The 25,820-nt window shown below is 57.3% G+C and overlaps 1 protein-coding gene across 9 annotated transcripts in view; it reads right to left on the reverse strand.

Annotated features, from left to right (window-relative positions):
• The window catches only part of Cacna1g (calcium voltage-gated channel subunit alpha1 G), a 59,206-nt gene that overhangs the window by 27,740 nt on the left and 5,646 nt on the right, over nt 1-25,820 (reverse strand). For all 9 annotated transcript variants that reach the window (XM_004633611.1, XM_004633609.1, XM_004633604.1 and 6 more), the window contains exons 2-13: nt 23,858-23,969; nt 23,590-23,723; nt 23,128-23,225; nt 21,192-21,351; nt 20,071-20,371; nt 19,862-19,954; nt 17,016-17,799; nt 14,243-14,619; nt 2,909-3,060; nt 2,015-2,200; nt 1,817-1,931; nt 1,580-1,735 (exon numbers count right to left, since the gene is read on the reverse strand). In XM_004633611.1, coding sequence (XP_004633668.1) covers nt 1,580-1,735; nt 1,817-1,931; nt 2,015-2,200; nt 2,909-3,060; nt 14,243-14,619; nt 17,016-17,799; nt 19,862-19,954; nt 20,071-20,371; nt 21,192-21,351; nt 23,128-23,225; nt 23,590-23,723; nt 23,858-23,969 — 2,668 coding nt within the window. The remainder of the gene's footprint in view (nt 1-1,579; nt 1,736-1,816; nt 1,932-2,014; nt 2,201-2,908; nt 3,061-14,242; nt 14,620-17,015; nt 17,800-19,861; nt 19,955-20,070; nt 20,372-21,191; nt 21,352-23,127; nt 23,226-23,589; nt 23,724-23,857; nt 23,970-25,820) is intronic.

Consider the following 25,820-nt stretch of genomic DNA (forward strand, 5'->3'; position numbering starts at 1 on the left):
CTGCCCCCACAGCAGCTTGATCTCCAAAGGCATCACTGTCCCACCACAGTGAACATTTCAGCCCAAGGTACCGGGTCCTGAGAGACACCCGCAAGGGCACCTCCACTCCCAAGGTGGAGGAGGTGTGGCCCCAGAGCCCAGCTCCACCCTCTACCCTGAGGCAGCTTTCTGGCTCCCAGCAGGGCCTGGTTGACCAGACAGCTCTGTTCCCACACTCAGATGTCACTGCTGCCTAGCAACCAGCTGCACTCAATTTAACAAGGTGTTTTTGAAAGGCCAAGTGGTGGGGAGGGGACCACCTGTGGCAGGAACCCTTGCACTGCCAGGGTGGCTGGGTGACAGCAGGGGACAGAAACAGGCTCAAGGTGGTTTCCAAGTCCCTTACAGAGGCCCACTGGGAATTTTTTTTGGAGGGGAGATTAATTATTAGGAGCTACTATTTGGAGGGTGACAAAGGGCCTTGTCCCCACTCAGCTCCTCTTCCTTCCAGACACTAGCCACAGCCCAGCATGAGGCCATGGAGACCCCAGCTCTTGAGGGAGCCCTGTGACAGCTTTCAACTCTGCAGCTGCAGGGAAACCCCAAAGAACTGTTCCATTCTGGGGAGAGTACAATAGCCCTCCTTCTGAAAGAAGCCCAGCCATGGCCAGAGCCCTCCCAACCCCAGCTGCCAGTGGCAGGGAAGAAAGGTGAGACTAGATAACTAGAGGATTAAAAGAGAAGGAAGTGGGGAGAAAGGCTGGTGTGGGACCGCACCCCACCAGACCAGCCTGGCCCACAGGGATGGCCCTCCCTCGTAAGGCCGAGAAGGAGTTGGAAAATAGATTTTTGTTTTTTTCCACCATGTGCCAGGTATTTATAGACCAGGCCGCAGCGGGAGTTTCCATCCGGGTCACCCAGAGAGAACTGGACCAAGAGCTCCTCCAAGTTGGACCAGGAGCATTTCTAGGTTGGGTCAGCCTGTCCTGTTTGAGGTGGTGCGATATTGGTGTGGATCTGGGGTCTCGGGTGGGAAGGAAGACAAAGCTAGAGGAGAGGGAGAGGCTGGGCCTCTGTGGCGGAGGCTGCGCCCTGGCATGGCCAGGGCAGGATCAATGTGAATCAATATTAATTGATGACGTGGACTGTGACGGAGGTGATGGAGCCAGGACTGGAAATAGGACGCCTGTCTCTGCCATGGCTGCAGCTAATTGGGCTCATTTCTCACCCCGGGCAGCTCAGCCCTCCCCAGGCCCTGGCAGCATCTTCATTAGCTCAGCCTGCACTCAGATGACTTACACACAAGCCTGCCACACTTGCGGCCCAGAGGGTGCACCTGATGTCCCACAGGACTCTGGCACACCGGGGCCCACCGCCTGGTGGGTCTGCCACCTGGCCTGTTTGGCTGTCTGGGGAAGGGGCTATCTGATGAAGAGAGAAGCCCACTGGCTGCTACTCTATAACCCAACCACCCCATCAGCCACACGACAGGGACTCAGACCAGGCAGTGCTACCTGGGGAACCTCCCAGACTCCCACAGGGGGGAGCAGAGGGAGAAGGCATCCCACCCCTCCCTGAGGTTGGGCTGCAAGGGGGTTACCTCTGCCTGGAAGCCCTCCACCAGAATGGCGACAAGCAGATTAAAGAGCACGTAGTTGCCGAAGGTCATGAGGGCAATGAAGTACAGGGCGGCCCAGGACGAGGTGGAGGCCATGCCATTGTACAGCACTTTGTTCCAGTCCTCCTGGGTCAGGATCTGGGGGCGGGAGACACGAGTCAGGGCCTTCACAGGGCATCCCATGGCTCCTGCTCACCCACTGCCCTGCGATCCTTGAACCTGAAAGACGGTGACGATGGCCCAGAGCAGGGAGTCAAAATTCTTCCGGTCTGGCAGTGTGTCCCCGTCCCGCTCAGAGGCAAACTTGCAGCCAAACAGATGCATACCCAGGATGCTGAAGGCACAGGAGACGGGGACAGGGTCAGCCCTAACTCACCTGCTCCCTTCCTCCCAGCCCCTGGGGCTGCCCCCGCCCACCTGAAGATGAAGATGAAGAGCATGAGGAGCATGCAGAAGGTGGCCACATTGTCCATGGTCTTCATGAGCACCACAAGCTGCCGCTGCAGCGCCGGCAGGAAGCGCACCAGCTTCAGCACCCGCATCAGGCGGAAGGTCCGCAGCACCGACAGGCCGCCCCCCTGCTGGCCCACGATCTCCCACACACTGCAGGGGGGCAGGCAGCCTGAGCCCCTGTCCTCCACCTGCCCTCCCCTTCAGAGGACCCAACGCCTGAGGGCTAGGACCAGCCGGCTGGCACAAGAGAAGGAATGGTGCTGGGCTCTGGGGTCCCGGAGGTGGTGAGGGTCCAGGGGATGGCCCCAACCCCAACTACTCCCCGGGGGGTGCAGAGACCAGCCCTGGCAGCAGGCAGCCCTCTCCCTAAACCTGGCCAATGCAACTGCATTGAGCTATAGAATATTTGCTTTGCTCTTTTCTAATGAAATCTAAAGCCAGTTCCAAAGAGCAATAAAGCCCTTCTCCTGGCCCCAGGCCTGAGGGGCTGGAATACTTTCTCAAGGTCTTGGAAACCCTAAAGCAAGTTGCCAGTGTCTGTGTTGGTTTCCAAGCACTCTGCGAGTGGGGACAGCTGGTCAGGCCTCCCCTTTCCTCCAACTCCTCTCTAAAGCCAACTCCCTAATCCTCACCCACTGGGTAGAGTTGAGGATAAGAGGTAGAGGAAAAGAGAGGAGGCCAGAGAGGGGCCTGGCTGATTCTACAAGAGCCAAGTGAGGTTGAGCAAAGGGCCAGTGCTGGGGCTACAGAGAAGGCCTCACCTCAGGGATTAGTGGCCCACAGGAGCCCGGACTCCTATATCCCACATAGTGGGCCGCATGGCCTCTCCTCCACCAACAGCCACGGGGGTAGCCATACCTGATGACCACGATGACACCATCGAAGATGTTGTAGGGATTCTTGATGTAGCCGAAGGGACCATATACGAGCAGCTTCAGCAGCATCTCCAGGGCAAAGAGGCTGGTGAAGACGATGTTGCTGATTTCCAGGGCGTTGGTGAGCTCCTCGGGCTGGAGGGCAGCGGGGCGTGAAGCAGCAGCCTCCTCCCTGAGCCCCTTATCCCAGTTTCCCTCCAGACATGGGCCCCAGGGAGAGGAGGGGCAGGAACAGCCACTTTGGGGTGATCGTGTGCTCAGGGCAGCCCCTGCAGCCACTCCCCATGGCCAGCTCTCGGGTCCTGGGCCACAGGCTCACCAAGGGCCTGAGTGTGGGCTCTGCTATACTTCCACTGGGCAGAGCACCCTGTCCTGGGCTGTCACGCAGCGCGGTGGCAGGGGCCAGCAGGGCAATGGCGCTGGCCAACATCAGAGGGCCACAACCGAGGCTCCCCATTCACACCCAGTCACGTGGCCCCACACACAGGTACACAGCTCCACACTACTCCACGGGCGCAGAAGGCGTGCGCTGGACGGTTGTTGGCCATACACACACACACTAGATACACACAGGCAAGCAGGAACACACGCCAGGCTGTGCAAGTACACACGCAGACTGGAGAAGACCTCAGGAGGAGGAAGACCCCGCAGCCTCAGCCTGAACCCAGAATGCCTGGAGTTGAGCTCAGCCTTGCCGTCACTCACTCCGGGCCCTTCAGCACGATTCCCAACCGGTCTGTAAAACATGCGCTAATTCCTTTCACGCACCTACCCAGGGCCTGGGATTGGGACTAAGGGCATATCCCAGAGAGGCCCTCAGAAAAACAAAAGCCGAACCCCATCCCATCTGCCATCCAGCTCCCTGGTCCCCTCCCTCGAGGTAGGAATCGTCTCCTGGATGTCTAGCGATGCGCCAGCATTAATGAGAGGAGCCATGAAAACATGGCAGCCACACACCAGCCTCCCTGGAGCTTACCTCTGGCTGGAAACAAGCTGTGCATGCACTTACAGGCTGAAGACCCACGGGGCATTCAGACCCTGCCTCACCGCCAGGACAAATGATCCCAGAAGTAAACCCGGGAGTACAGGGGAGCGAAGGCAGGGGAGGGTGAACATGTGGGCAAAGGCTTAGCCAGGAGGCAGTGCTTGAACCCCGCAGGGTGAGTGGATTTCCCCAAGGGACAGGGAGGACACATGGGAAGCAGGAGACCGGCTTTGGCTGGGGCAGGGCAGAGCTGAGGACTGGGACACAGCCCCAGTGGAACCCACAGCCCACCTGACTTGGGAAAGAAAACCCAAAAACCAAAGTTCAGAGCAGCTGCTAAGAAGTTGGTGCTACAGAAACGGCCAACCAAGGCGCTGGTCCATCTGTCACCTCCTGCTTACCCAGCTGCCTTGTCTGGCCGCCCAAGCAGGGCGCCAGGTCTGGGGTGTGGCCAAATGCATCCTAATGGCCCCATCTGTGTGGTCAGCCTGGGAGGGAGGTGAGGAGAGTGGCAGCAAGGGGTTCTCATGGGCAGATGAGGGGTGCCCCATGGCCACAGGGGGAGGAACACTTGCAGGCCAGGCACGGGCTTCTTTCCTAAGGCAAGGAAAGGGGGAGCAGGGGAAGAAGAGGACCAGAGGGCGAGTGTGTTGGGGAGCTGCTGGACATGGAGCCTGGTGTTCTGGAAGATCACAAGTGAATCTCCGCTCCACAGACTGAGAGTATAGGCAGGAGGGGCCACTGCCACCTGACCTAATTAATAAGGTCACAGAGGCAGGATCTTTATCCTCCAGCGTGAGCATGGTGGAGCAGGTGGGGAAGTGGCTGCTGTCAGCGTTGACGCAGCCCCAGACCTCACCCTCTACACCTCAAGTCCGTTCTGCCAGAGAGTGGTGGTCAGCAACCCCACCTCCTGGTCACCTTTTACATGCCCAGCTTCCACCTTGAGCTGGACAGATGACAAGCACTGAGGACACAGGAGTGATGCTTCTCCCCATGCCAAACACATAGCAGCCCTCTGAAAGGCCAAGAGATGGCAGGTGACAGGGCAGGAGAGCCCAGAACAGGGTCTTAGCTGCACCCAGAATGACCTCAATAATATTAGCCACTCAGGACTCAGACCCAAGTCACAGCCACCACAGAGGACCTTTGAATCCAGACAGATGGTTGAGCTGAGTACGTAATGTATCTTCTAATGTACATAAAATTACATTTCAAGTCAACTCAGATACAGCCGGAAAGAACAGGTTGATGTGAACACACAGCTGAGGCCCACCTACAACGGGTGGATTTCGTGTCATGTAAATTAGACACATTGAGCATGTCTGATCTGAAAATCCAAAGACCAAAATACTCCAAAATCCAAAACTGTTTGGAAGGCCAATCTGATGCCACAAGTGGAAAATTCCACCCGATCTCCTGTGATGGGTCTAAACCCAGGAACACAACCAACAGTCCACAAGTTACCTTCAGGACATACATATAGGAGAGTCAGAAACATCGTGGGTTTGTGTTAGGCCGTAGGTCCCGCCCCCAGGACACCCCCTTCTGTATATGTAAATATTCCCAAATCCAAAGCACTCATGGAGCCATGCATTTTGCCTTTTGCCTTTTTTTTTTTTTTTTTTTTTCCAGTGTGGAGGATCAAACCCAAGGCTCTGTGCATTCTAGGCAACCGCTCTACCATGAAGCTATAGAACCCAAGCCATGGTGCCAAGCATTCTGAATGAGACATGCTCAATCTGTTCTTCAAAAAGGCTACCAAAAATAAGAATTAATAAACCTTTTTTTTTTTTTTTTTTCTAATAGCTGAAGGCACCATAGCTCTGGCTGTGTAGCTATTCAGTCAGTGAGATGCAAAGGGCAGAGACAGCATGTGTGGAAAGGCTGCTGTCATCCTCTCTAGTGTCACCTAGAGAGCCCCCCTGCTTGGCACACAGTCACAGCTTGCTTATCTGCATGCCCACCACAGGCTCTCGGAGAAAGACGTACAGGGCACCCCTTGAGGCCAGCACCGCTGATGCCCAGGAGGGGAGGCGCAAGAAAGACTGAAGCATCCGCCCCAGCCCGCCACACAGACCTGGAGAAGCGGCAGAGCCTGACACAGGCAAAAAGGGGGACCGTCCCCCCTCTTTCCTGCACATGCACCTGGGGACCTTTTCTTTCAGGGCTCAGGATTCCCCCACACCAGTGATGCAGAGGGTCATAAAAACAATCTCCCTTCCCCCAGGTAGCTGGTCCAAGTTACTAAACCAGAGGCTGGGAATGTTTTGCCAACGCAGGACAGGACACAGAGACACAATCTTAGCAACATGGTGGCCCCAGGGACTGCAGCCGTAATTACGGCCACTGCCGCCTGGAAGAGCAGGGGCAGAGCAAGCTACTGCAGGGGCAGAGCAAGCTACTGCCGGCACCACCGCAGCAGCTGGGCTCGGCTCAAAGGACACTAAGTGAGCCAGGAGTGAAATTTCCTGGGATTTAACTTGCTGCCTGCTCACAAGTGCGGAGGGAAGGACCTGGGCCTCCTAAATGCCTGGGGAGGGGGGAACCGAGGCCCTAGACGCGTGGAACTTGATGGAGGTCACATGGATCCCTAGAAAGCCAAAGTCTCTTGCACTTCGCTTTGCATCTCTGCCTTTTTTTTTTTTTTTTTTTTTTGGCAGAATCGAGGATTGAACTCAGACCCTTGCGCTTGCTGGAAAAGCACTTATTCTACTGAGCCATTTCCCTGGCCCCCTCATCTCTGCCTTTGAAACCCTTCCCACAATGTCGTCCCCAGGATGTACCCAGAGAAAGCACAAAAGGTGTCGGGAAGTTGCAGCCTCCCTTCCCCGGATCCCCGGACCCAGGCATCCTTTCCAGGATCTCAGCTGCATCCGTACTGCTGTGCATGGATGTCAAGCCCCAGTGGAGGCTGACGGAGCTTCTGCACCAAGGATCCCAGCCTCTGCTCCAGGCTGAGGTTCACTAAACCTCTGCGCCCCACCCCAAGCTGTCACCCTGCTGTCGCTGTGGTCCCAGGTAAGCAGGTTGGTTCTTTTGAGACCCAGGACTCCCTGAAGCCCACAGCATTGCCTCCAATTACCCTTTAAAGTGCCTTCTGCATGCAGAACACCCATGATGCCAAGGTGGGACAGGACCTGAAGCCAGGAGGCCTTCTGTTGGAGATTTTCTACCTGTGTGACCTTGGACAAGGCCCTTAGCATCTCAGTTCTGGTGTCTCACGTGTCATTGGCTAGTGTGTTAAACACAGGGGCACCAGCCCATGCTGCTGCTGCTCTGCAGAACACAGGTGTTAAACCCCACAAAAGCTGCTAGCCCTGGGCCAAGTAAGGGTAGCCCTGTGGGCACAGACCTGACGCTGGCTCCACAGTGTGGTGGCACAGAGCATCTCCGAGCAGCTCTGTGTGGGCAAAGCCACCAATGACAGAGAGGGAGCTCAGACCCTGCTGAGGGCATGGGGAGGGGTGGAGGAGGCTGCAGGGGGAGGCACAGAGGAAGGAACATGCAGGAGAAGGCTGCAGGGTGGGCAGGGCCGCCGGCCTTGACCCTGATTCAGGCTGGACCTGTCTGCCCACAGCATCACCACTGAGGCTTCTGGGGGGTAGGGTAGGATGTGCAAATTGGTGTATTAAGAAGATTAATCTGGCTGCAGTGGTGGCTGCATGCAGATGGAGGGGAGAAATGAGATCAATTAGGTGTACTGCAGCAGTCCAAGCAGGAGGCCGGAGGGCCGGCATGGCAGCCTGCGGCGGGTACACCCTCCACAGGGAGGACCAGGGAAGATATAAGCGGGTGGACAAGCCCCACCAGAGTTGATGGAAGGCTGCGACAGGTCACCCATCTGCCATCGCAACTACCATCTCTCGGCTCCCTCCTACTCCCCAATTCCAACTCCTTGGCTCATCTCTGTGCTTCCAATGGTCCCACCTACTGCTCCAGGGATAGGACAGGGGTCACTGAGTAAGGAAACATAGCAAGTCAGTCACCTGGGTGGCAGGACGGTCCTCAGGCACTGCATGCTTACTGCACCCCAAAGGGTACCTGTGTTCCTGCCACCCTGGGGTCCCCAAAGTCTTCCCTAGTAAACACACAGGTTAGGAAGCCACAGTCCACTCATTCTCTGCTCCTTAACTCTGGAGCTGTCACCACGCCTCTCATCCACCCAGACCATCTCTGGCCTAGAGCCCCAGCTGGACCATAAGTCTGTCCTGTGCCACAGACCTCAGAGGTTCCTGGCCCAGGTGAAGCCCCTGCCTGCCACCTCTGTGCTATGGGCCTGGAAATGCTGAGTGTGGCTGTAGAGCCATGAAGGAGTCCGGGATGACTGGGCTGCTGGCCCCTGCCAGATCGCCCATGGCTGCTACATGCCTCAGTTCACAGCCCACTGCCCCACCCTTGTGGTCGCCATCTCTGACCCTTTGAGCTGTGCCAGTCAATCCATGTGCCCACCCTGCTTCCTGTCATTTTCCTCCCTTGCTAGAGGGGAGCCACCCCTCACACCTGCCTTGGGGCCTGATCACTATCCTCTGGGCTCCCAGCCTGGTCCACACCACACCAACAGCTCTCCTGGCCTCCTCCTGGTGGACACCTGGCACCACCCCACCTATGCCAGCCCCTGAGGCCTCACACCTGGCCTCCCCTGGCTTTGCTGGCCCTGTGCGGCCACCTCCTGGCGCCCTATCTCCATCTCCACCTTCTTCTCTGCCAACATTCCATGAGGAGTTCAGTCCGGCCCTCTCCCTCCTCTCAGCGCCCCCCTCCAGCATCGCCCCCATTCCAGCTCTCCAGCTGTCACCAGGGTGTAGACGACACTAAACAATCTCTCTCCAAGCCACTGGCTCCTCATCCAGGGAGCCGCGGCCGCCTGCTTGATCTCCCTCCCTCTCCCTCCCCGCATGGCCCACAGCCATCTCGAGCTCAGCGCCTCCAAAACAAATCCTCTCATCTCACTCCACAACCTGCTCCTTCCCCCGATTCTTGAACCTCAGGGTTGTCTAGGATTCATGCCCTCCCTTCACCCCTGACAGTCAGGGGCCCAGGCCCACAGGCAGGACAGCTGAACTGTTCCCTCACAGCCCCGCCCTGGGGCCCTCTGGGCCTGTGGGTGAACAACAGAAATAGCCTCGCAGCCCTCCCCCACCTGGCCCGCACCTACTGGAGGCTCTGGCTTCCTTCAGCACCACTGGTCCCAACTCCTGTCACCCTGCTCAGGCGCGTCACAGTCCTGTGCCACCTGGCGTATTTCCCAGCCAGGCTGCTGATGTCCCCTCAGCCATCCTCTCAGACCTCCCTGCCCTTAACTCCCGCTGTCATCCTACCTTCCAGGCCCTTCCCCAAAGCCACTTCCTTAGGGTGACACTTCTGTTATCCCAGCTACTCAGGAGGCGGAGGCAGGTAGCTTGCAACTCCAACTCCAACCTTAGCAGAACCTTGTTTTAAAATAAATCATTTGAAAGGGCTGAGGAGGTGGCTCAGTGATAGAGCGCTTGCCTAGCGTATGAAGAGCCTGAGTTCAAAGCCCAGCATTGCAACAAAACACAACAACAAATAGAGAAATAAATAAAGAGGCCTCCTTCACAAAGCCTTTCAAGTCCTTTGCCTCGGTGTAAGAGCCCCTGCTTGGTCTCCAAAAGTGCCCCTCACAGCACTGGGCAGGAACTGTCCATGCGACAGGACTTTCTCACTAGAACCTGGTTTCTAGGGTGCCCCAGCCCTGCCCCAGCCCTGACACTCTGCTGTTGTCTTCTAGCATGTGTGCCCTGGACAAGCTCCCCCTCAGGGAGCCTGGGGCACCCCCAGCCAGACATCTCAGACAGCACCCTTCCTGCCCCCACCCCCAAGCACCCCAGCAAAGGGTGGGGAGGTCAGTTGGCAAAGAACTGTCTCCCAAACAGTTCCCAGATCCAACTCCTTTTCCTGGAGGCCAAGGGACAGGCTCAGGGGAGGTGTCCATGCACCCTTGCATTCAAAGGCCACAGCTGGGGTGTCTGTAAGTTCCTCGGGGAGAGAGCTCCCCAGCTGTCAGGAGACTCCAGAGGAGTCTGACTCCTTTCAAAAGTTAAGGCCTATCCCATCTGCCCCACCCCAACCCCCAGCTTCCCGCACCGCACCGGGAGCAGCCGAGCTACTCACTTATAAATAGAAACCCTCTCTGGACATGTATCTGGAGTGACAAGACGGGCCCAGAGTCAGCGTGCCACTCACAATCATTCCCTACCCTGTCCTCCCCTGGCCTGCAAGGCCATCTACCCAGGTCCTTCTGTCGCTCTCTCCCTCTGTTCCCGTCCCCACAGGCTGTCATCTTGCTTCTGCAGTGAGAGGTCAGCACCTGGACACCCACTGAGATTCAGAGCCGGAAGGGAATGTAGAGGAGGTACCTTGTGTCCCCGAGACCCCGTCCTGCAGCTCTGTCCCCTCGCGCCATACCCTGGCCCAGTGCAGCCCCAGTGGTACCAGGATCCACAACCACCCCCTTTTTGGGCTCCCACATCCTGCTGGGTATGGTGTCAGGACAGCTCCCAAATCAGCTCAAGCCCGAAGCTTCCATCCCAGGTGGAAGCTGGACAATCATTCTGTTCCCTGTTTGCAGAGTGCCAACGGGTGCTGAGTCCTGCAGATTCAGCCTCCTGACAGTCCTCTGGCCCCTCCTCAACAACTCTAGGGCAAAGAAAAAGCCAGCATGAACTGCCTGGATGCCCACAGGAGCCTTCTTCTCGGCCCCTGCCCCCAGTGTGTCCCTCCGCACAGCCACCTGACACATGACTTCCAGAGGCCCTTTGATAAAGCACAAACCTGGTCACACCACTGACCTGCCTACATCTTTACTGAGAGCCTATGAACCTCAACATCAAACCCAAACTCCCTCCTAGCTTCTTGGGACCTGGACCCCATCTCATCACCTGAATGCCTGCACTAAATTTGGGTGTCTGCCTCTCAAGCTCTCCCTTGATGCCCCCTGTGTCCCCCTACCCTCCCTGGCTCAGTTCAGGCTCAGGGCAGTGTGTCTTTTCCCAACTTCACATTCAGTGACATGATGATGAGCTTTGGCAGGACCATGTTTACACCATATAAATTGGTGAACTCTAAAAGTGAGATTTAAGCCAGGCATGGTGGTGCACACTTGTAGTCCCAGCACTCAGGAGGCTGAGCCAGGAGGATCGATGTTAGTTCGAGGCCAGCCTGGGCTACATAGTCAGCTCAAGAATAGCATGAACTGTATAGAGACCTTCTTTCAAAAAGAGAAAAAAGTAAAAAGAAAAAAAAGGGAGAGATTTGTTTGGCATTTTGAGGATATTAAACATTCCTCAGCACATGACTGATTAGGCCCAACACAGTATATGTGGGATAGATGGATGGATGGATGGATGGATGAGTGGGTAGATGGATAGGTGGATGGGTGAGTGGGTGGATGGATGGATGAATTGATGGGTGGGTGGGTGGATGGATTGGTGAGTTGGTGGATAATAGATGGACGAGTGGATGGATAGATTGATGAATGGATGATGGATGAATGAATGGGTGGGTGGAAGGGTAGGCAGATGAATGGGCAGATGGATTGATGGGTTGGTGGATAGATGGACAGAAGAAGGAAGGAAGGAAGGATGGATGGATGGATAGATAATTCACCAAAGTCAGAGCTCTGCCTGGGACAACACTTTCTTTCTATATCAGTTCACATACTTCTGGAGCCCAGCTTTATTTTTTCCCTCTCCAAGTATCCTGTGTCTTTGTCCCTCTGTGCACATCAATCCTGCCAGGTCCCCGCTGGCTAGTGCTTGAGGGGTGTGAGAAGCCAATGGAGGGCATGGGGCCAGCCTTGGGAGGATGGGCTATGACAGAATGATGCTCCCCCAGCCAGGATGGGAGGGAGGGGGCGGGGTTATCACCCCCAGCAAAAAAGCTGACAGGCAGTGGTGAGAGTGAAGACGACAGGGCCCACAAGGGAAAGAGGACCAGGACTCCACCTCCAGGATGCTGGCCAGGGCTTTCCAATCTAATCCATAGCAGAAGCAGTGGACACCATCAGCTGCTCAGGAGCACTGAAGGGCCCCCAGCTCACTTCCCCAGCAATGGCCCCAAAGGAGTCTCCCACCTCTCTGCATCTGGGTCTCCGACCTCATCTTCAGCTCCCAGCTCCCCGGTGTCTCAGCATCCATGTCTCTGGCCCCTATCTCCAGCTCTCCCTCCACCTCCTGGTCTCCCTTGCCTCTGTCCTCTCTGTCCTCCTCCCCTGGGTCTCCATCTTGCTCTCTGAGCCCTGCTGGCATCCCTGTCTCGCACGCCCGTGACGCTGCCTCCCTGGCACCCCCTCCAGCCTGCTCAGGGGCCCAGATGGCAAGACATTCACGCCGCAGTGCTCTGAGCACAGGGCCGTGGCAGTTTCTGGGGCATCCCATCTTCGCCGCCTGTGAGGACTCTCCCTCGCCCCCTGGGGCCCTCAACAACTAGGCCTTGGAATCAACCTCCCCGTGGCAGATACTGAGCGAGGCCTCCCTACCACAAGGGGGGCTTGGGAGAGCTGCAGGCTGTCCCTTTTTTGCCCAGGAACTCAGCAAGGAGATGCTACAGGCACCCCAAATGAGGGCTGTTATTTCCTCTGCAAAGGGGCGTCCTTCCTGACGTCTAACTGAAAGCCCTCTTGCTGTGGCTTCATCTGTCCTAGGTCTGTGTGACTCAGCTTCTTCCCAGTGCCATCAAAGCTCCATCAGCAGCACTGGCTGGGCAGGGACAGCTGGGTACCCCTCCTGGGGAAGAGAGGAGGGCACTGAGGAGCTGCCCCCTCTCCCCTGAAAGGAGGGGACCTGATTGAGGCTTAGGGTGACGGCAAGGTCACAGGAGGTTAGGGGCTGCCACTACCTGGGTCCCAGGAGAAAATGCTGTCCTACCTTCCCCCACCCACCTGGCAGCATGAAGCACCTCTCCCCGGGAGGCTGGCAGAGCTGGTATGAGCTGCACACCCACACCCCACGCGGCCCAGACACAACACGCCCACCGCAGTGCCACGAGAGCCCACCTGCTGGCTCTGCAGCCGGTGTCCTGCCCCCTGCCTGGCTGCCTCCACAGTGAAGGAGGGGGTATGGCTGCTGGGGGCCGGGCTGTCAAGACAAGAGGGAGGGGTGTCCATGAGAGGGGACTGCGGCAGGGAGGGCAGTGTGGGTAGGCACTGAGCGCTCGCTACCCCACAGGGCAGAGGCCTGTGGGGCAGGCAGAGGGCTGCAGAGCTTCTTGCATGAGCAGTCTTTTGCTCCCCCTGCTTGCCCCCCACCATTCCACTGCCCTTCCAGGTTCTGGCTGGCCCAGGTGCCCCTCCCATGGCTGCTGTGCTGGCAGGGACCCCTCATGCCTCTGTCCTCAACATGGTGCGGAGTGCGGAGGTTCAGTCCTGACATTTGGAAAGGTGGGTTCTGGTGGTTCAGGCCCCTCCTCACTGCCCCAGAAAATGAGAACCCCCAGAAGTGAGCGGAAGAAGAGGGCAGGGCAGGACCACAGGCAGGGAACAGCACCTGCCTCCGGGTGGCCCTCCTTTTCTGGGGGCTAGCGGGGGCAGTGGGGAGTGTGACCTGCAAGGCCATACGATGAGGGAGGGGAAGCCAAGCCTGGCTCAGGCCCCATGGGGGCAGTGCAGCGTGCACTGGGGGGTGCACAGCGTCCCCCAGCCTCACTCTGGCTCCCTGCACAGCACGGAGAAGAGGATCGGCCTCCTCCCTGCAGCCCAGATCCCGGCTCAGCCGGCTCCTCTTGCGCACGATGACGGCCCTTCAAATATTTGAGGACAGCTCGCCCGCTGCTGAGCCTCCTCTTCTCCTGACTAAACAGCCCGCTGCTCAGAAGGGGCCCTCGATGCGCCGGCTGCAGGTCACCTCACCATGCCCGGCGCTCTCATCTGCCAGAGCTGCCCTGCTTCCCACCGCAGTGACGGCAGAGGACGACAGAGCCGTCTCTCATCTGACATGACGCCCACGCACAGTCCTGTCCTCCCACCAGACGGCCGCCCCCTCAAGGAGCAGGCAGAGTGCTGGGGGGCCTGCAGCCCTCCACACCTTCTCCAAAGACCCAAATCCTTCCAAGGATGGTCTCCCTCATCAGCTACGCTCCTGGCCTGCCTCCTCTGAGAAGCTCGCAGGGCAATTGAGGCCACTCCGGCCCGGCAACTGCACACTCACAAAGAAACTTGGAGACATAACTGCATCAGCCTCCAGGGATGCCCCACCCTTCTTCCCTGCCATGTAGCTCAGAGAGGGAAGGAACACGGGAGAGACACCGATTGCGGGCAGTATGCAGCTGCCCAGAGAGCGCGGCCTGCAGGACTGGCCCGGCCTCGAGCCCTACCTGCTCGTGGTACTCGATGCCCATGCTGAGGGTGTTGACAAGGATGGCGATCATGATCCCCCGGCCAAAGTACTTGCTGTCCACAATCTTGCGAAAGGTGTCACAGATCAGCTTCCAGAAGGCCAGCACGGGGCTGGGCTCTGTGTCCACGCCTGGGCTCCGTCGCCGCCGGCTGTGGGGGTCCCGGAGATCGCTGTGCTGTGCATCCTGTGTGAACTCGTACACAGCCTCACTGTCAGAGTCGGGCATCTCCTGGTCGACGGGCTCCAGCTCTCCTGCCCCCATCCGGGCACAGTAGGGGCAGCTGTCGGGACCGCAGGCTCCACTGTCTGCCTTTGAGCAAGGGCTGGAAAACTTGCAGGAGCCATGGCAGGTGCCTGTGACAGGAGAGGGACAGTGAGGGTGGCAGGGAGCCACAGTGACAGGCTGCCAGGCACTCTGTGGGCCAGCAGGGGGGATTGTCCCAAATGTCCATAGCACGCCATGACGGAAGCTGTGGAGTGTCTTAGGGGCCAGATAGAGAGGTGGCCCTACCCAAGTCCTACAGCTCTTGAGTCCTAGACAGCAAGGACCCTAAACCATGTCCTTCCCAGGAAGCCAGCTGTGATCAACACTGCTCCGAGGAGCGTTTCTCAAGGGATCCTTAAGACTCAAACCCACACGTGCACTTGTGCCCACACACAACAGTCACATGCACACACATGTGGGTGCCACACGTACACACTCGGACACACACATGTGCGACTGCATCCACGCCTCGTATACTACAACATATGCATACACGCCCAAGCACACACATACACATACACAAACACATACCGCCCAATGTGCAGATGTCACGCGCGCGCACACACACACACAGAGTCATGCATACAGTGTGAGGAGACAACAGCACAAGCACATACACACCAGACTGTGTGTGTACACATGAACACCAGACACACACAAACACATGCGCACATACATACACTACATCCCTTTACACATACAAATATAACTATAGGGCCAGCGAGATAGTTCAGCAGACTAAGTGCCTGCTTAAGCACAGGGACCTGGGTTCAATCCCTAGTACCACATGCCACGCTGGCCCTGCACCCAGGTGCACTGAGCTGGCCACTTAGATGGGGTGTAGTGGTGCATGCCTATAATCCCAGCTCTGGGGAGGCTGAAAACAGGAGGATCCCTACAAGCTGTGTAAAGCTGTGTAGTGAGACTCTGTACCAAATACATTAAAAAAAAAATCTGAACACACCAGATGCGCTATGAACAAACACAGTGCTCTGTCCTGAGACACCAATATCATTTAATAGTTTATTTTTTATTTTTAAATTAAATTTTTTATTGTTTTGCCTTTTTTGAGATAAGGTCTTGCTATGCAGTTTAGGCTGGCCTTGAGCTCGCTTTGTAGCCCAGACTGGTCTCAAACTCACAACGATCCTCCTGCCTCAGCCTCCTGAGTGCTGGGATTACAGGCATGCACCACCATGTCCCACTATTTCATTTTAGTTTTAGGGACATGGCCTTGCTATGTAGTGCAGACTGACCTTCAACTCACTGTGTAGTCCATGCTGGCCTCAAACTCATGGTGATTTTCTTGCCTCAGCCTCCAGAACACTAGGATTACAGGCATGTGCCACCATGCCTAGCTACCGATATAGTTTAAGTCCATTTGCTCAGCAAAGAACCTTGAGACCACCAGGTAAAGGTTCTCATGGAGCCTCTGGGCTCAGAGCCACACTCCAACTGGACATGAAGCGACCTTTCCCACCCTGACTGCATCTGGAGATACAGGGCTCCCCTAAGCACACCTGACTGTCATGATGGTCCCACTCCAGCCTTTTACACAGAGGACTTGGGAACACTGGTGCCTGTGTGTGGCCTTCCATGGAAACCAGGGGAAGAAGTTATACGCTGTGTTCTGATAACACCTTTCGACCCCAAAATATATCCCTACAAAACCTGAGTATCCCCATTCCCTATGGCATGTCCTTCCTGGAATCCCAGTCCTGGGCTGTGGCTACAGAGAACACGATTGTAGGGAGGCCACCTGTCTGAGGGACCCATCTGCAGGCAGCAGCAAGCATCTCACCCACGACACAGGTGTCCCATCGGCCCAGCAGCGTCCAACACTTGCTGCTTCAGCTTGGGCATCTCCAAGGGGAGGGAACGACACTCACATTCCTTACCCCACCCCCCCAGTGAGCACCACTGCTCTTCTGAGCCTGGTCACAAGGAGTACAGCTTGTGGGGTTCAGAATCAGGTAGTCCTTGGAACCAGTCCTCAAGGCCACATCCTCGGGCAGGTTCTGCAACTCCACCCAGCCTGTTTTCAGCATTTGGAAAACAGGCACGGGGCAAGCTTGTCCCCGAGCTGTCGGGAGGCTGCAAGGGGCTCTTGCCTGCAAAGCATGTGACAGGCACCCCTCCGGGCGCCAGTGGGGGTGACAACCTCACAGCAGCATGTTCCAGGACACCAGTCACTGTCACAGTGTATGAATTACAGTGCCCAGTTTAACAGGTTAGAAAGCAAGACTTAAAGAAGCGGGGGGGAGGGGGGGCCCTGGGGAAATAGCTCAGTAGAATAAGTGCTTGCCTGGCAAGCACAAGGACCTGAGTTCAATCCCCAGTTCAGCCAAAAAAAAAAAAAAAAAAAAAAAAAAAAGAAAAGTGGGGGACTAGATAAAGGCACCACAGCCACAAGAGGCAGAATGGGAATCTTGAGACCCGGTCCCCTGGCCACACACCCCTAGTCCACCCCGCCTGGCGTTCCTACCTGTACTCTGCGTCTCTAGCAGCTTGTGCATGGAGCTGTAGGGCCCAGGGGGGATGTTGAGGCTGGTGAGGGTGGGGGGGCCAGAGCTGGGGGCCACCTCCACAAGCGCTTTCTCCTTCAGCATCTCAGGTGGAGGGCTGGTGTGCACAGTGGGATACACCTTCCCGCTCCCCACAGTCCTGCCCGACGCCTCAGAGGGGGACCTGGGAGGGGGCGCCTGGCAGCGGATGGGCTCCAAGTGGCAGTCAGCATGGTAGAAGCTATGCACAGACTCCGCACCCCCAGGTGGGGTCCTGGCAAGGGTGGGCGTTGAGGGCGGTGGCAGCATAAGCCGGCGGGACCCATTGGCATCCTTGTCCTGGATCTCTGGGCTGGCCCGGGGGGCCCTGAGCGTCCCGTTGCCCAGGTGGTAGTGGTGGTGGTGGTGGTGGTGGTGGTGCACCAGGTGGTGCACTGACAGGCGGCGGCGCGCTCGAGAGCAGCTGCTGCTGGGCTGAGGCTCCTGACCCCCCAGGGCTACCGGGCTGCTCAGGAGCCCGGCCCGAACGCCAGCAGCCCGAGAGAGCCGGGCCAGCCTGCGGGCTGCCTTGCGGAGGATGTACACCAGGTACTTGAGTAGCTCCTCGTAGCAGCTGCCCGGCTCCGAGAAGCTGGCCAGGGTGCTGGCATTGGACAGGAACCGCACGCGCTGCTCCCGCATCAGCTGGCTCTCGCGCTGCTTGGTCTCAGAGAACTGCGTGGCGATCACCACCAGGCACAGGTTGATCATGAAGAAGGAGCCCACCTGTAGGGGTGGGGACAGGAAGAGGAGATGTCCTGAAGAAAAGCGAGTGGCCACATTTGGGAGCTTCCCACTGGCCAGCATCGGGCTCAAGAATGCTCCTGGCAGGACCACGTCTCACTCTCTTGGCAGCTCCTGCAAACGCCACCTGAGTGGTAAAGAGGCTGGGGCTCAGAGAGGTCAAAGAATTGTCCGAGATCACTTGGCTAAGGCAGAGCAAGGCTAAGACTTGAATCCGACCCTGTGAAATTCCAAGGTGCCATGATGGATTATTATTATTATTATTATTATTATTATTTTAGGGACAGGTCTACAGGATGTTCAGGGTCTCACTAGGAGATCGGACTCATAGTGATCCTCCTGTTTACAGCCTCCCAAGAGCTGGGATTACAGGCATGTGCCACCACACCCAGTCTCAATCACTGTCTCAGTGCACCCTGGGAGTGGGGCCAGCACAGCAGGCCCAGGGATCAAGCCCCATTTGGCCGGCCCTGCTGTGATGGGCTATAACAGTGTCCTGCAAGGTCACCTCCCAACTCCCTACCCCTAAACTCCACTACCTGAGGGAGACTCTAAGCACCTTGACCTGGTTCCTACAGGAAAGAGAACACCGTGGATGGAGCTACATGTGGAGGACAGAGGGCATTCAAATCGGACTGAACCTCTAGGATTTGTTTGCAGGATTTCCCCTTTGTAGCCCCAATTCTAGTTGTGTGAGCTCCTTAATCATTGGCCCTTATCTGAAAATGAGAATGACTGGCTGGGTCCGAACCCCTTTCCTGGTGCCTCTCCCCTCTCCCAGCAGAGCAAAGAGTTTAACCCTGGACCTCATGGACCAGCCGAACTGCCTCTCTGACATGCCCACCCATCCCTAGCTCCCATCTCGTGCCTCGGTTTCCCCAGGGCCCTAGGCCAGCCATTGCTTGGACAACAATCCTCAAGGACGGAAATGAGTATTTATGGTGACAAAGCAGATTTTTTTTTTTTTTCTAGATCATGTCCTAGTAATTATGATAATTAGCTTCACTGGTATGATTCCAGAGAGCTGTTTGGAAAGATTTTTCGGGGGTGTGTGGGAGGGAGGAAACTAGGCCCTCACCTCCCTGTCTGTCCCCACACCCCAAGCAAGCCGGAGGATGGCATTGATGGTAAGAAGTCCCAGCTTCCCTGGAGCACCCAGCTCACCCTAAGGTGATGGGGGATGGAGCCAGGTCCCTAGGCAGGTTTCACCCCAAGCCCAGCCTCTGTTCCACACCAGGGAAAGAGGCAGGGATGCCCTGGAGACCTAGTCTTCCTAGGGGTCTGTCCTTCTCAGCCTGGGAGCTGCCTCCTTCGGCCTTCGCCTATCTGCTACCTGTCGCAGGTCCTGAGCAGATCTTAACGCCTTCCCATCAACATCTGTCCCTCCATCTGGGTAAATCATTGGCCTCTTGATGACAGCGGCCAAGGGCTGGACCAGGAATCAGCAGCCCGGAGTCGAGGTCTCGGCTGCAGCCCTTACTTTCTGTGTGATCTCGACCCAGTGACCCAACCTTTGGAGCCCAGCAAGTGCTCCACAAGTCTCAGCTATCAGTCAGATCAGCAGTGAAAACATTCACCCTGAGTGGTGGGGAGTAGTAAACCCCGTGGCTAGTGCCTGTCTTCTGCCTTCATACCGACTTGGAATTTCTGAGATGGAAGGAACGAGATCCAGCAGCGTTCCTCAGCGCTGATTAGAATTTGAGATGGAACAGTTCTTTGCTTGCAAACATTTCAGGCCATTTACAGCACCTTTCCCTTCCCCCCAGCCAAGTGCCCACAGCATACACCAGTTCTTGGAAAAATCAGAATGGCCTTCTACATCTCCCAGCGCCCCCAGGGGAGGCAGCACCGCCTGGCAGGAGGATCCTGAGGCGTGGGGTCTCGTGGGGAGCCATTCCTACAGCAGTCAGTGAGGGCCAGGCCTTGACTTTGGCTTGCTCCGGACTCCTCATCCTCCTGTTGGACTTGTCCTGAGAGCCAAGTATGTCATCCCCCCATGACCCCACAATGCCCTGTTCCCACGGGGCCCAGAAGAGTCACTCACGATGATGAGGAGGATAAAGTAGATGAAGTTGTAGAAAGAATGAGCGTCCATCACGAAGTACATGATGTCCACCCAGCCCTCCAGCGTGATGACCTGAGAGGCCGAGAGGGACAGGCTGACTCTGAGCCCCTGAAGTCCAGAGGCTGTGACCCTGACTCTGGCCGGACAGGGACCTCTGCAGGGCGGCACCGTGACCCCCGATGTCCCACCTGGAAGATGGCGATCCAGGCGTAGCCTATGTTGTCAAAGTTGATGGCGCCCTTGAAGGGGTTGTGCTCGCCCGCCGAGCAGTTGGTGTAGTACTGGTTCCAGTTGACGCAGGTGGTATTGCTGGAGCTGTTGTAAGCCTCGTAATCCAGGCCGCAGGGCGGGCCGCCGCCGCCCTCCCCGCGCAGCGTGGGCACGCTTCTGCAGGAGCGCATGCCGTTCTCCCGCGGCTGCGAGCAGATGAAGGGGCTCTCGTCCTCGTTCTCCGTCTGGTAGTAGGGCTCCAGGTCCACGCTCAGGGGCCTGCGGGGTGGGGAGGGGCGATGGCAATGAGGCTGTGGAGGGCACCCAAGATGGGCGTGCCGGGGTACATGGGGTCCCCAAGCCAGGCCTGCAAGGGCAACGCGACTGGCCAGGGCAGGAGTCTGGGCATACACAGGGCTGCTGGAGACCCGTGTCGTAGAGCACTGGTTTTCAAACTCTGCTACACATTAAGACTTTTGTCTGGTTTGTTTGCTTGTGTTTTGTCTTTTTGAGATGGAGTCTCACTACACAGTTCAAGCTGGCCTTGAACTCACTTTGCAGCCCAGACTCGTCTCAAACTCACATCAGTCCTGCCTCAGCCTCCTGGGTGATAGGATTACATACAGGCGTGCGCCACCATACCCGGCCTGTTTTGTTTTGTAGTTTTTGGGGAGCTGTATTGGGGATTGAACCTAAGGCCTTATACTAAGTTACATATCTAGCCCCTTTTTTAAGTTTGAGACACGGTCTTACTAAGTTGCCCAGGCAGGACCGAAGTTTACGATCCTCGTGCCTCGGTGTCCCTGAATTCTGGAACTGCAGGTATGTGTCCCCTCACCAAGCAGTGCAGGAGTTTTCAAATGCCCTGTATCCAATATGAACCCTGGACCAATGCAGTCACAATCTCTGGATAGGGTACCCAGCCATCTGGAACCATCGAAGCTCCTCAAGTTATTCCAAGGTGTAGCCAAGTTTGAGGGCCAGACGTGTCTCAGGTATGAGAGCAGATTTGTCACTGACAACAGAAAGCCAGGGCCCAGGGGAGGGCCCAGCCCCTCCCTCCCGGGTCACCCCCACCCCAAGCCCATCCACCACTCACAGGCTGAAATTTTCGGGGAGGAAGCAGCGGTTGCGCAGCAAACCTGCCCACAGCTGGACGCCGACGATGCCAAAGATGAAGAACACGAAGAAGCACAGCAGCAGGACGTTGCCCAGCATGGGCAGCGTGTCCAGCAGCAGCGTGACAAGGATGCGCATGCCTGCGGGGGCAGAGGCCACGCTGGGGGTGCCAGGCCGAGCTCCGTGAGGGGGCCCGTGCAGGAGCTCTGAGCTGAGGCAGCCGAGCTCCAGCTGGAGGGGGGAACAGCAATCACACGCAACTCCCCAGACAGCCTCTGCAGCCCCCAGTCCCCATTTAAGCTGTGCATAGCACCACCCCCAATAGGTCAGAATAACTGCGGTGTCTGACCTCACCCCATCGTGAGGCAGGTGGTATCACCCCAGTTTACAGATGGGAAGTCTGAGGCTCACAGCAGCGCCACGACTCGCTTAGTATGGGAGCTGCTAAATGTAGGCGCGAGGACTTAAATTTAGGCTTTGTGCTTCCAAATCCTGCTCCCTAACACACAAGCGCGGGCACACACCTCCCACGGCCTTCTCTCACCGCACACAGTCACCCTATCTTTCTATGGTATCACCACTGGGTCACTGGGGAAAACAAGGCAGAGAGCCCCAGAATCCTCAGATCATGACAGGAAGAGACACAACTCTGCCCTCTGTCAGGGGGGGAGCTGTCATGACCTCCCCCCCAGACACATGTCCTGTTGGGGATGTTGTCCCCTTCCTCACTCCAAGTCTGGGATCCAACAGCCCTCAGCCCCCGAGCCTTCTGTGAGATGCACAGATCTCGGGTGGCCGGTTTTGACCCCCTAAGTGTCCCTCGATGGCCCCTTTCCCCTGTAGGACAGAGCCACCCACACAGCAGCTCCTGAGCCCGCTTGGTGACTGCGTCACCCTGCCCCCACCCCGCCAGCCCTGGCTTGGGCTCTGTTCCCCCTTCCCCTCCCCCTTGGCTGCTCCTGTTCCAACTGAGATCAATTCCTCCAGGTTTATTAGGGAATTACACCAGTGCTTAGACTGTTAAGACGAGGTCTATCAATCTCTCAGCCGGCACCTGGGGCAGCATGGAGGCGGGGCATGCCCCTCCTGTTAACACTGGGGCACCCTGCCACCCCCCAGGACACACACAGTGCGCGCGTGCGCAAACACACACACGTGCGCGCGCACACACACACACACACACACACGCAGAACGCAGGGACTGCTGCCATGCCAGGCACACAGTCAGGCACTGCGGCCCAGATATGCGCTCCCTCTCCAGGGGCCGCAGTGGGGACCATCTGCAGCTTGTGGAGGTTGAGGAGTTGCGAAGGGGGCCTGAGTGCAGGTGGGGGCAGGACGTTGGGGGAACCAGAGCTGCCAAACCTTCTCTGGCTCCAGAAACCAATGCGGTTTAATTTAGATAATGGTCCCGGCAGTTGCTGCAACGAGTTGGAAGGGGATGTGGAGGGGGAGGGGAGCGTAGCCACCACCCCCGGGGAGGATAAGGTGTGGAGTGGCCTTGTCTAGAGAGAAGTCCTGGCCCGAGCGGTCAGTGTGGCCTCACCAATGATGGCCAGGATGCCTGAGAGATTGTGCTGGCCAGAAGAGGCCACTCACACTTCCTGTCCCCCTCCTGCTGGCCAGGCACCCTCTCTGTCTCTCCCTACACCTCCAGATCCCCCTAGAAGGATCATCTGAGATGTTTCTGAGACTCTGACCTAAAGCCAGGCTGAAATGCAGGGGCCCTTCCCAGGTAATGCTCCCAGTGCCCGGCCAGGGCTCTGTGTGGCTCTAGCATCCCTGCTCCCTGCTGAGTGCCCTCTGCCCAAGCTTCTGTGGCCATGGCTGGATGAGGACTGGTTGGTAGGGATGGGGAATGAGATGGCCACAGTTCCTCCTGGGGCTCCCTGCCCAGGGGCTGAGGGGTCACTCACTGGGCACCCGGTTAATGGCCCTGAGCGGTCGCAGCACACGGACGGTCCTGACAGCCGAGAAGCTGACATTCTGCAGGTCCAGCGAATACTCCAGCATCCTGCAGGGAGGGGTCCAGAGAGAGGCCCTGTGAGTCTGAGCCACCAGGGAGTCAAAAGAGGTCAGTGAGGAGCCCTGCTGCGAGGATACCCTGACTCCTCCCTCTCCTGCAGCTAGATCCCAAGGTCAGCTCTGGGGTGGGCACCTCCAAGCAAGGTCAGACCCCGCAGAGAAGGAAGCAGAGCCAGCAGGAAAGCCATGAAGTCGGAGACGTACAGGCCAGATTGTTGCAGGCAGGCAGCCTTGGCCCCGAGTGGACAGTCAGGGAGGAAACAGCCGTCCCCGGGCTGGGGTGTGTGCAGGAAGCACCCAGGGAGGGCACTGATCTGACCCATCACTCTCCCACCTGCAGCCCAGGCCCTCACCCCGCGATGACAATGAAAAAGTCGAGCCGGTTCCAAGTGTCTCCCAGGTAACACTTCTTCCCAAAGATCCCCAAGGCCACCATCTTCACCACCATTTCCACAGCGAAGAAGGCAAAGATGAAGTCATCGAAGGCCTGGGGTGGGAACAAGAGGCTGCTGAAACTGAAAAGGGGATGGGGGACCGTGCCCATCTCCCTAGCCACCCCCAGCACAAATCAAAGGCTGTGAGACCTGAGGCTGAGCCACCCCGACACACACTCACACTCACCTGCAGGATCCGGCAGCGCTGGGAGTCACAGGCGATGTCCTCGCACGGCCGGAACATGCCCAGGGTCACACAGTTGAGAAGGATGACAAGCATGCTGATCCGCTCGAACCAGGTGTCCGGGGTCAAGGAAACGGCTGCCGGGAAGTGCTCCCTCATACCCTGCCCAAAGCCTGCTGCCTGTCAACCTCCCAACCCCCTCTGGCTTGCCATGGAGTGGGACAGGAGGGTCCTGGCTCACCTTGGCGATCCCATCCCTGTGGACCCAGCCCCCACATGTGTAGAGGAGGACCAGTCATAAATACCCTGACTATTTGCACAAGCCATTTGGGGAACAGAATCGATCGTGCCTGTGGAAATGCCAGGCACCATGAGCCTGTGATGAGTTGAGCCTGCTCTCCCTACCTCGCAGGATAAATGTGAGAAGAAAGTGAGATAATGTATGTGAACGTGTTACACAAACCTACAGTCGGATTATGGCTGCCTTACAGTTTACCAGGCGCTTTCACAAATGCCACGGCAGATGTTCACAGCAGCCCTGTGAAATACCCAGGCTGGGTCCCTTCGCTTCCCGGAACCCAAGGAGGCGGAGGCAGATACAGCCAAAGTCCCTCAAGAAGCCAGGGTGACACAGAGGACTCCAAGCTCCCCATCTACAATGCCAGCTTCTGTACCCTGTGGCTGCCCAGGTGGGCCTGGAAGAGCTGCCAGCCAGGTCCACTTGGCACCTCACAGATAAGGAGCCTGTAGCTGCAGCCTCAACCTCGCCAAGTGCTCAGTCAGCCTCAACACAGTCAGGCACTGAGTACTACACCGTGGGAGCCTCATGCCATGCCACACTGGGCGTGAGCCCCATGCCGGGCCACGGACAGCACCCCACACATGCCACACTGTCCTCACATCTTCTCTTACCTTTCAGCACTGCTCAGAACAGCAGTGGGGTCTGAGACCTTTATTACTGAATCTCTTCCTGCTGAGGAAGTCAGTCCAGCCTGTTGGCAGAATGGACAGACGGCCTCTGGACCTCAGTAGGTTCTAGGCCCCAGACTCACAGAAAAACGACCACACAGCCTGTTTCTCCCATGGGAAATATTTGGAGGGAGGGAAGAGCAAAGAGTCTAGGGCCAAGCTGAGACGGGGTGCAGGGGAGAGGGTCTACCAGGAATGGATGGAGAGCGGGTCTCAGCAGACTGTGTGCCCACCATGCCAGACTCAGAAGGGACCAGCACACGCAGTCTCCTGCCTTGGCAATGAGGGGTTCAGGTCAGGCACGGAGACCAGCAGGAATGTCCAGGGCCCTGGAGACCCCTTCCAAGCTGGCCCTGGCCAGGCCCTCTTTTTCTCTTTCTACTTCTCTTGGGTCACCTGGTGTCTCTGCCTTCTAACACACATCCCTGTTCGCGCTCTGTCTCTGGTACATCAGTGGTCCCCAAACGCTGCAACTGCTCTAACCTCCACCCATTACAAGAATGAGTGTTTATAAAAAAAGTTTGAGGTTTTGGGGTAAGCAGACAGAAAAGGGAAACAGCGCTGCTGCAAGGCACTCTCTTCCTGAGTGCAGCCAGAGCCCAGTGGATCGCTCCCCAGAACGGGGGTCAGCCAGGGGTCACCCCGGAATAGGGGGACAGGGAGGGAGCCATCACTTGGAAAGGAAAGGACACGATCCGGCTCCAGGACTTGTCGCTGTCCTCACGCTGCCCACTCGTCTGTCGTGCAAGGGGAGCTGATGTCTCCACACAGGGACGGGTGGTCCTCCCAGGCAGAAGAGCTCATGCGCGTGGGTCTGAAGCCCTCCGAGGGCACTGCCTACACCACATGAAGGCGTCTGCACACTTGGCTTCCGGCCTGAGCTGTGAGCTCCTCTACTCTACCCTGTCCTTCTCTCCCCCTACAGAGCTTAGCACAGCGCCTGGCATGGAGCAGATGATCAAGGCATGAGGAGAATGAATGAATGAACAAATGAACC

Source organism: Octodon degus, unplaced genomic scaffold (assembly GCF_000260255.1).
Source record: "Octodon degus isolate 3935 unplaced genomic scaffold, OctDeg1.0 scaffold00056, whole genome shotgun sequence".
NCBI lineage: Eukaryota > Metazoa > Chordata > Mammalia > Rodentia > Octodontidae > Octodon > Octodon degus.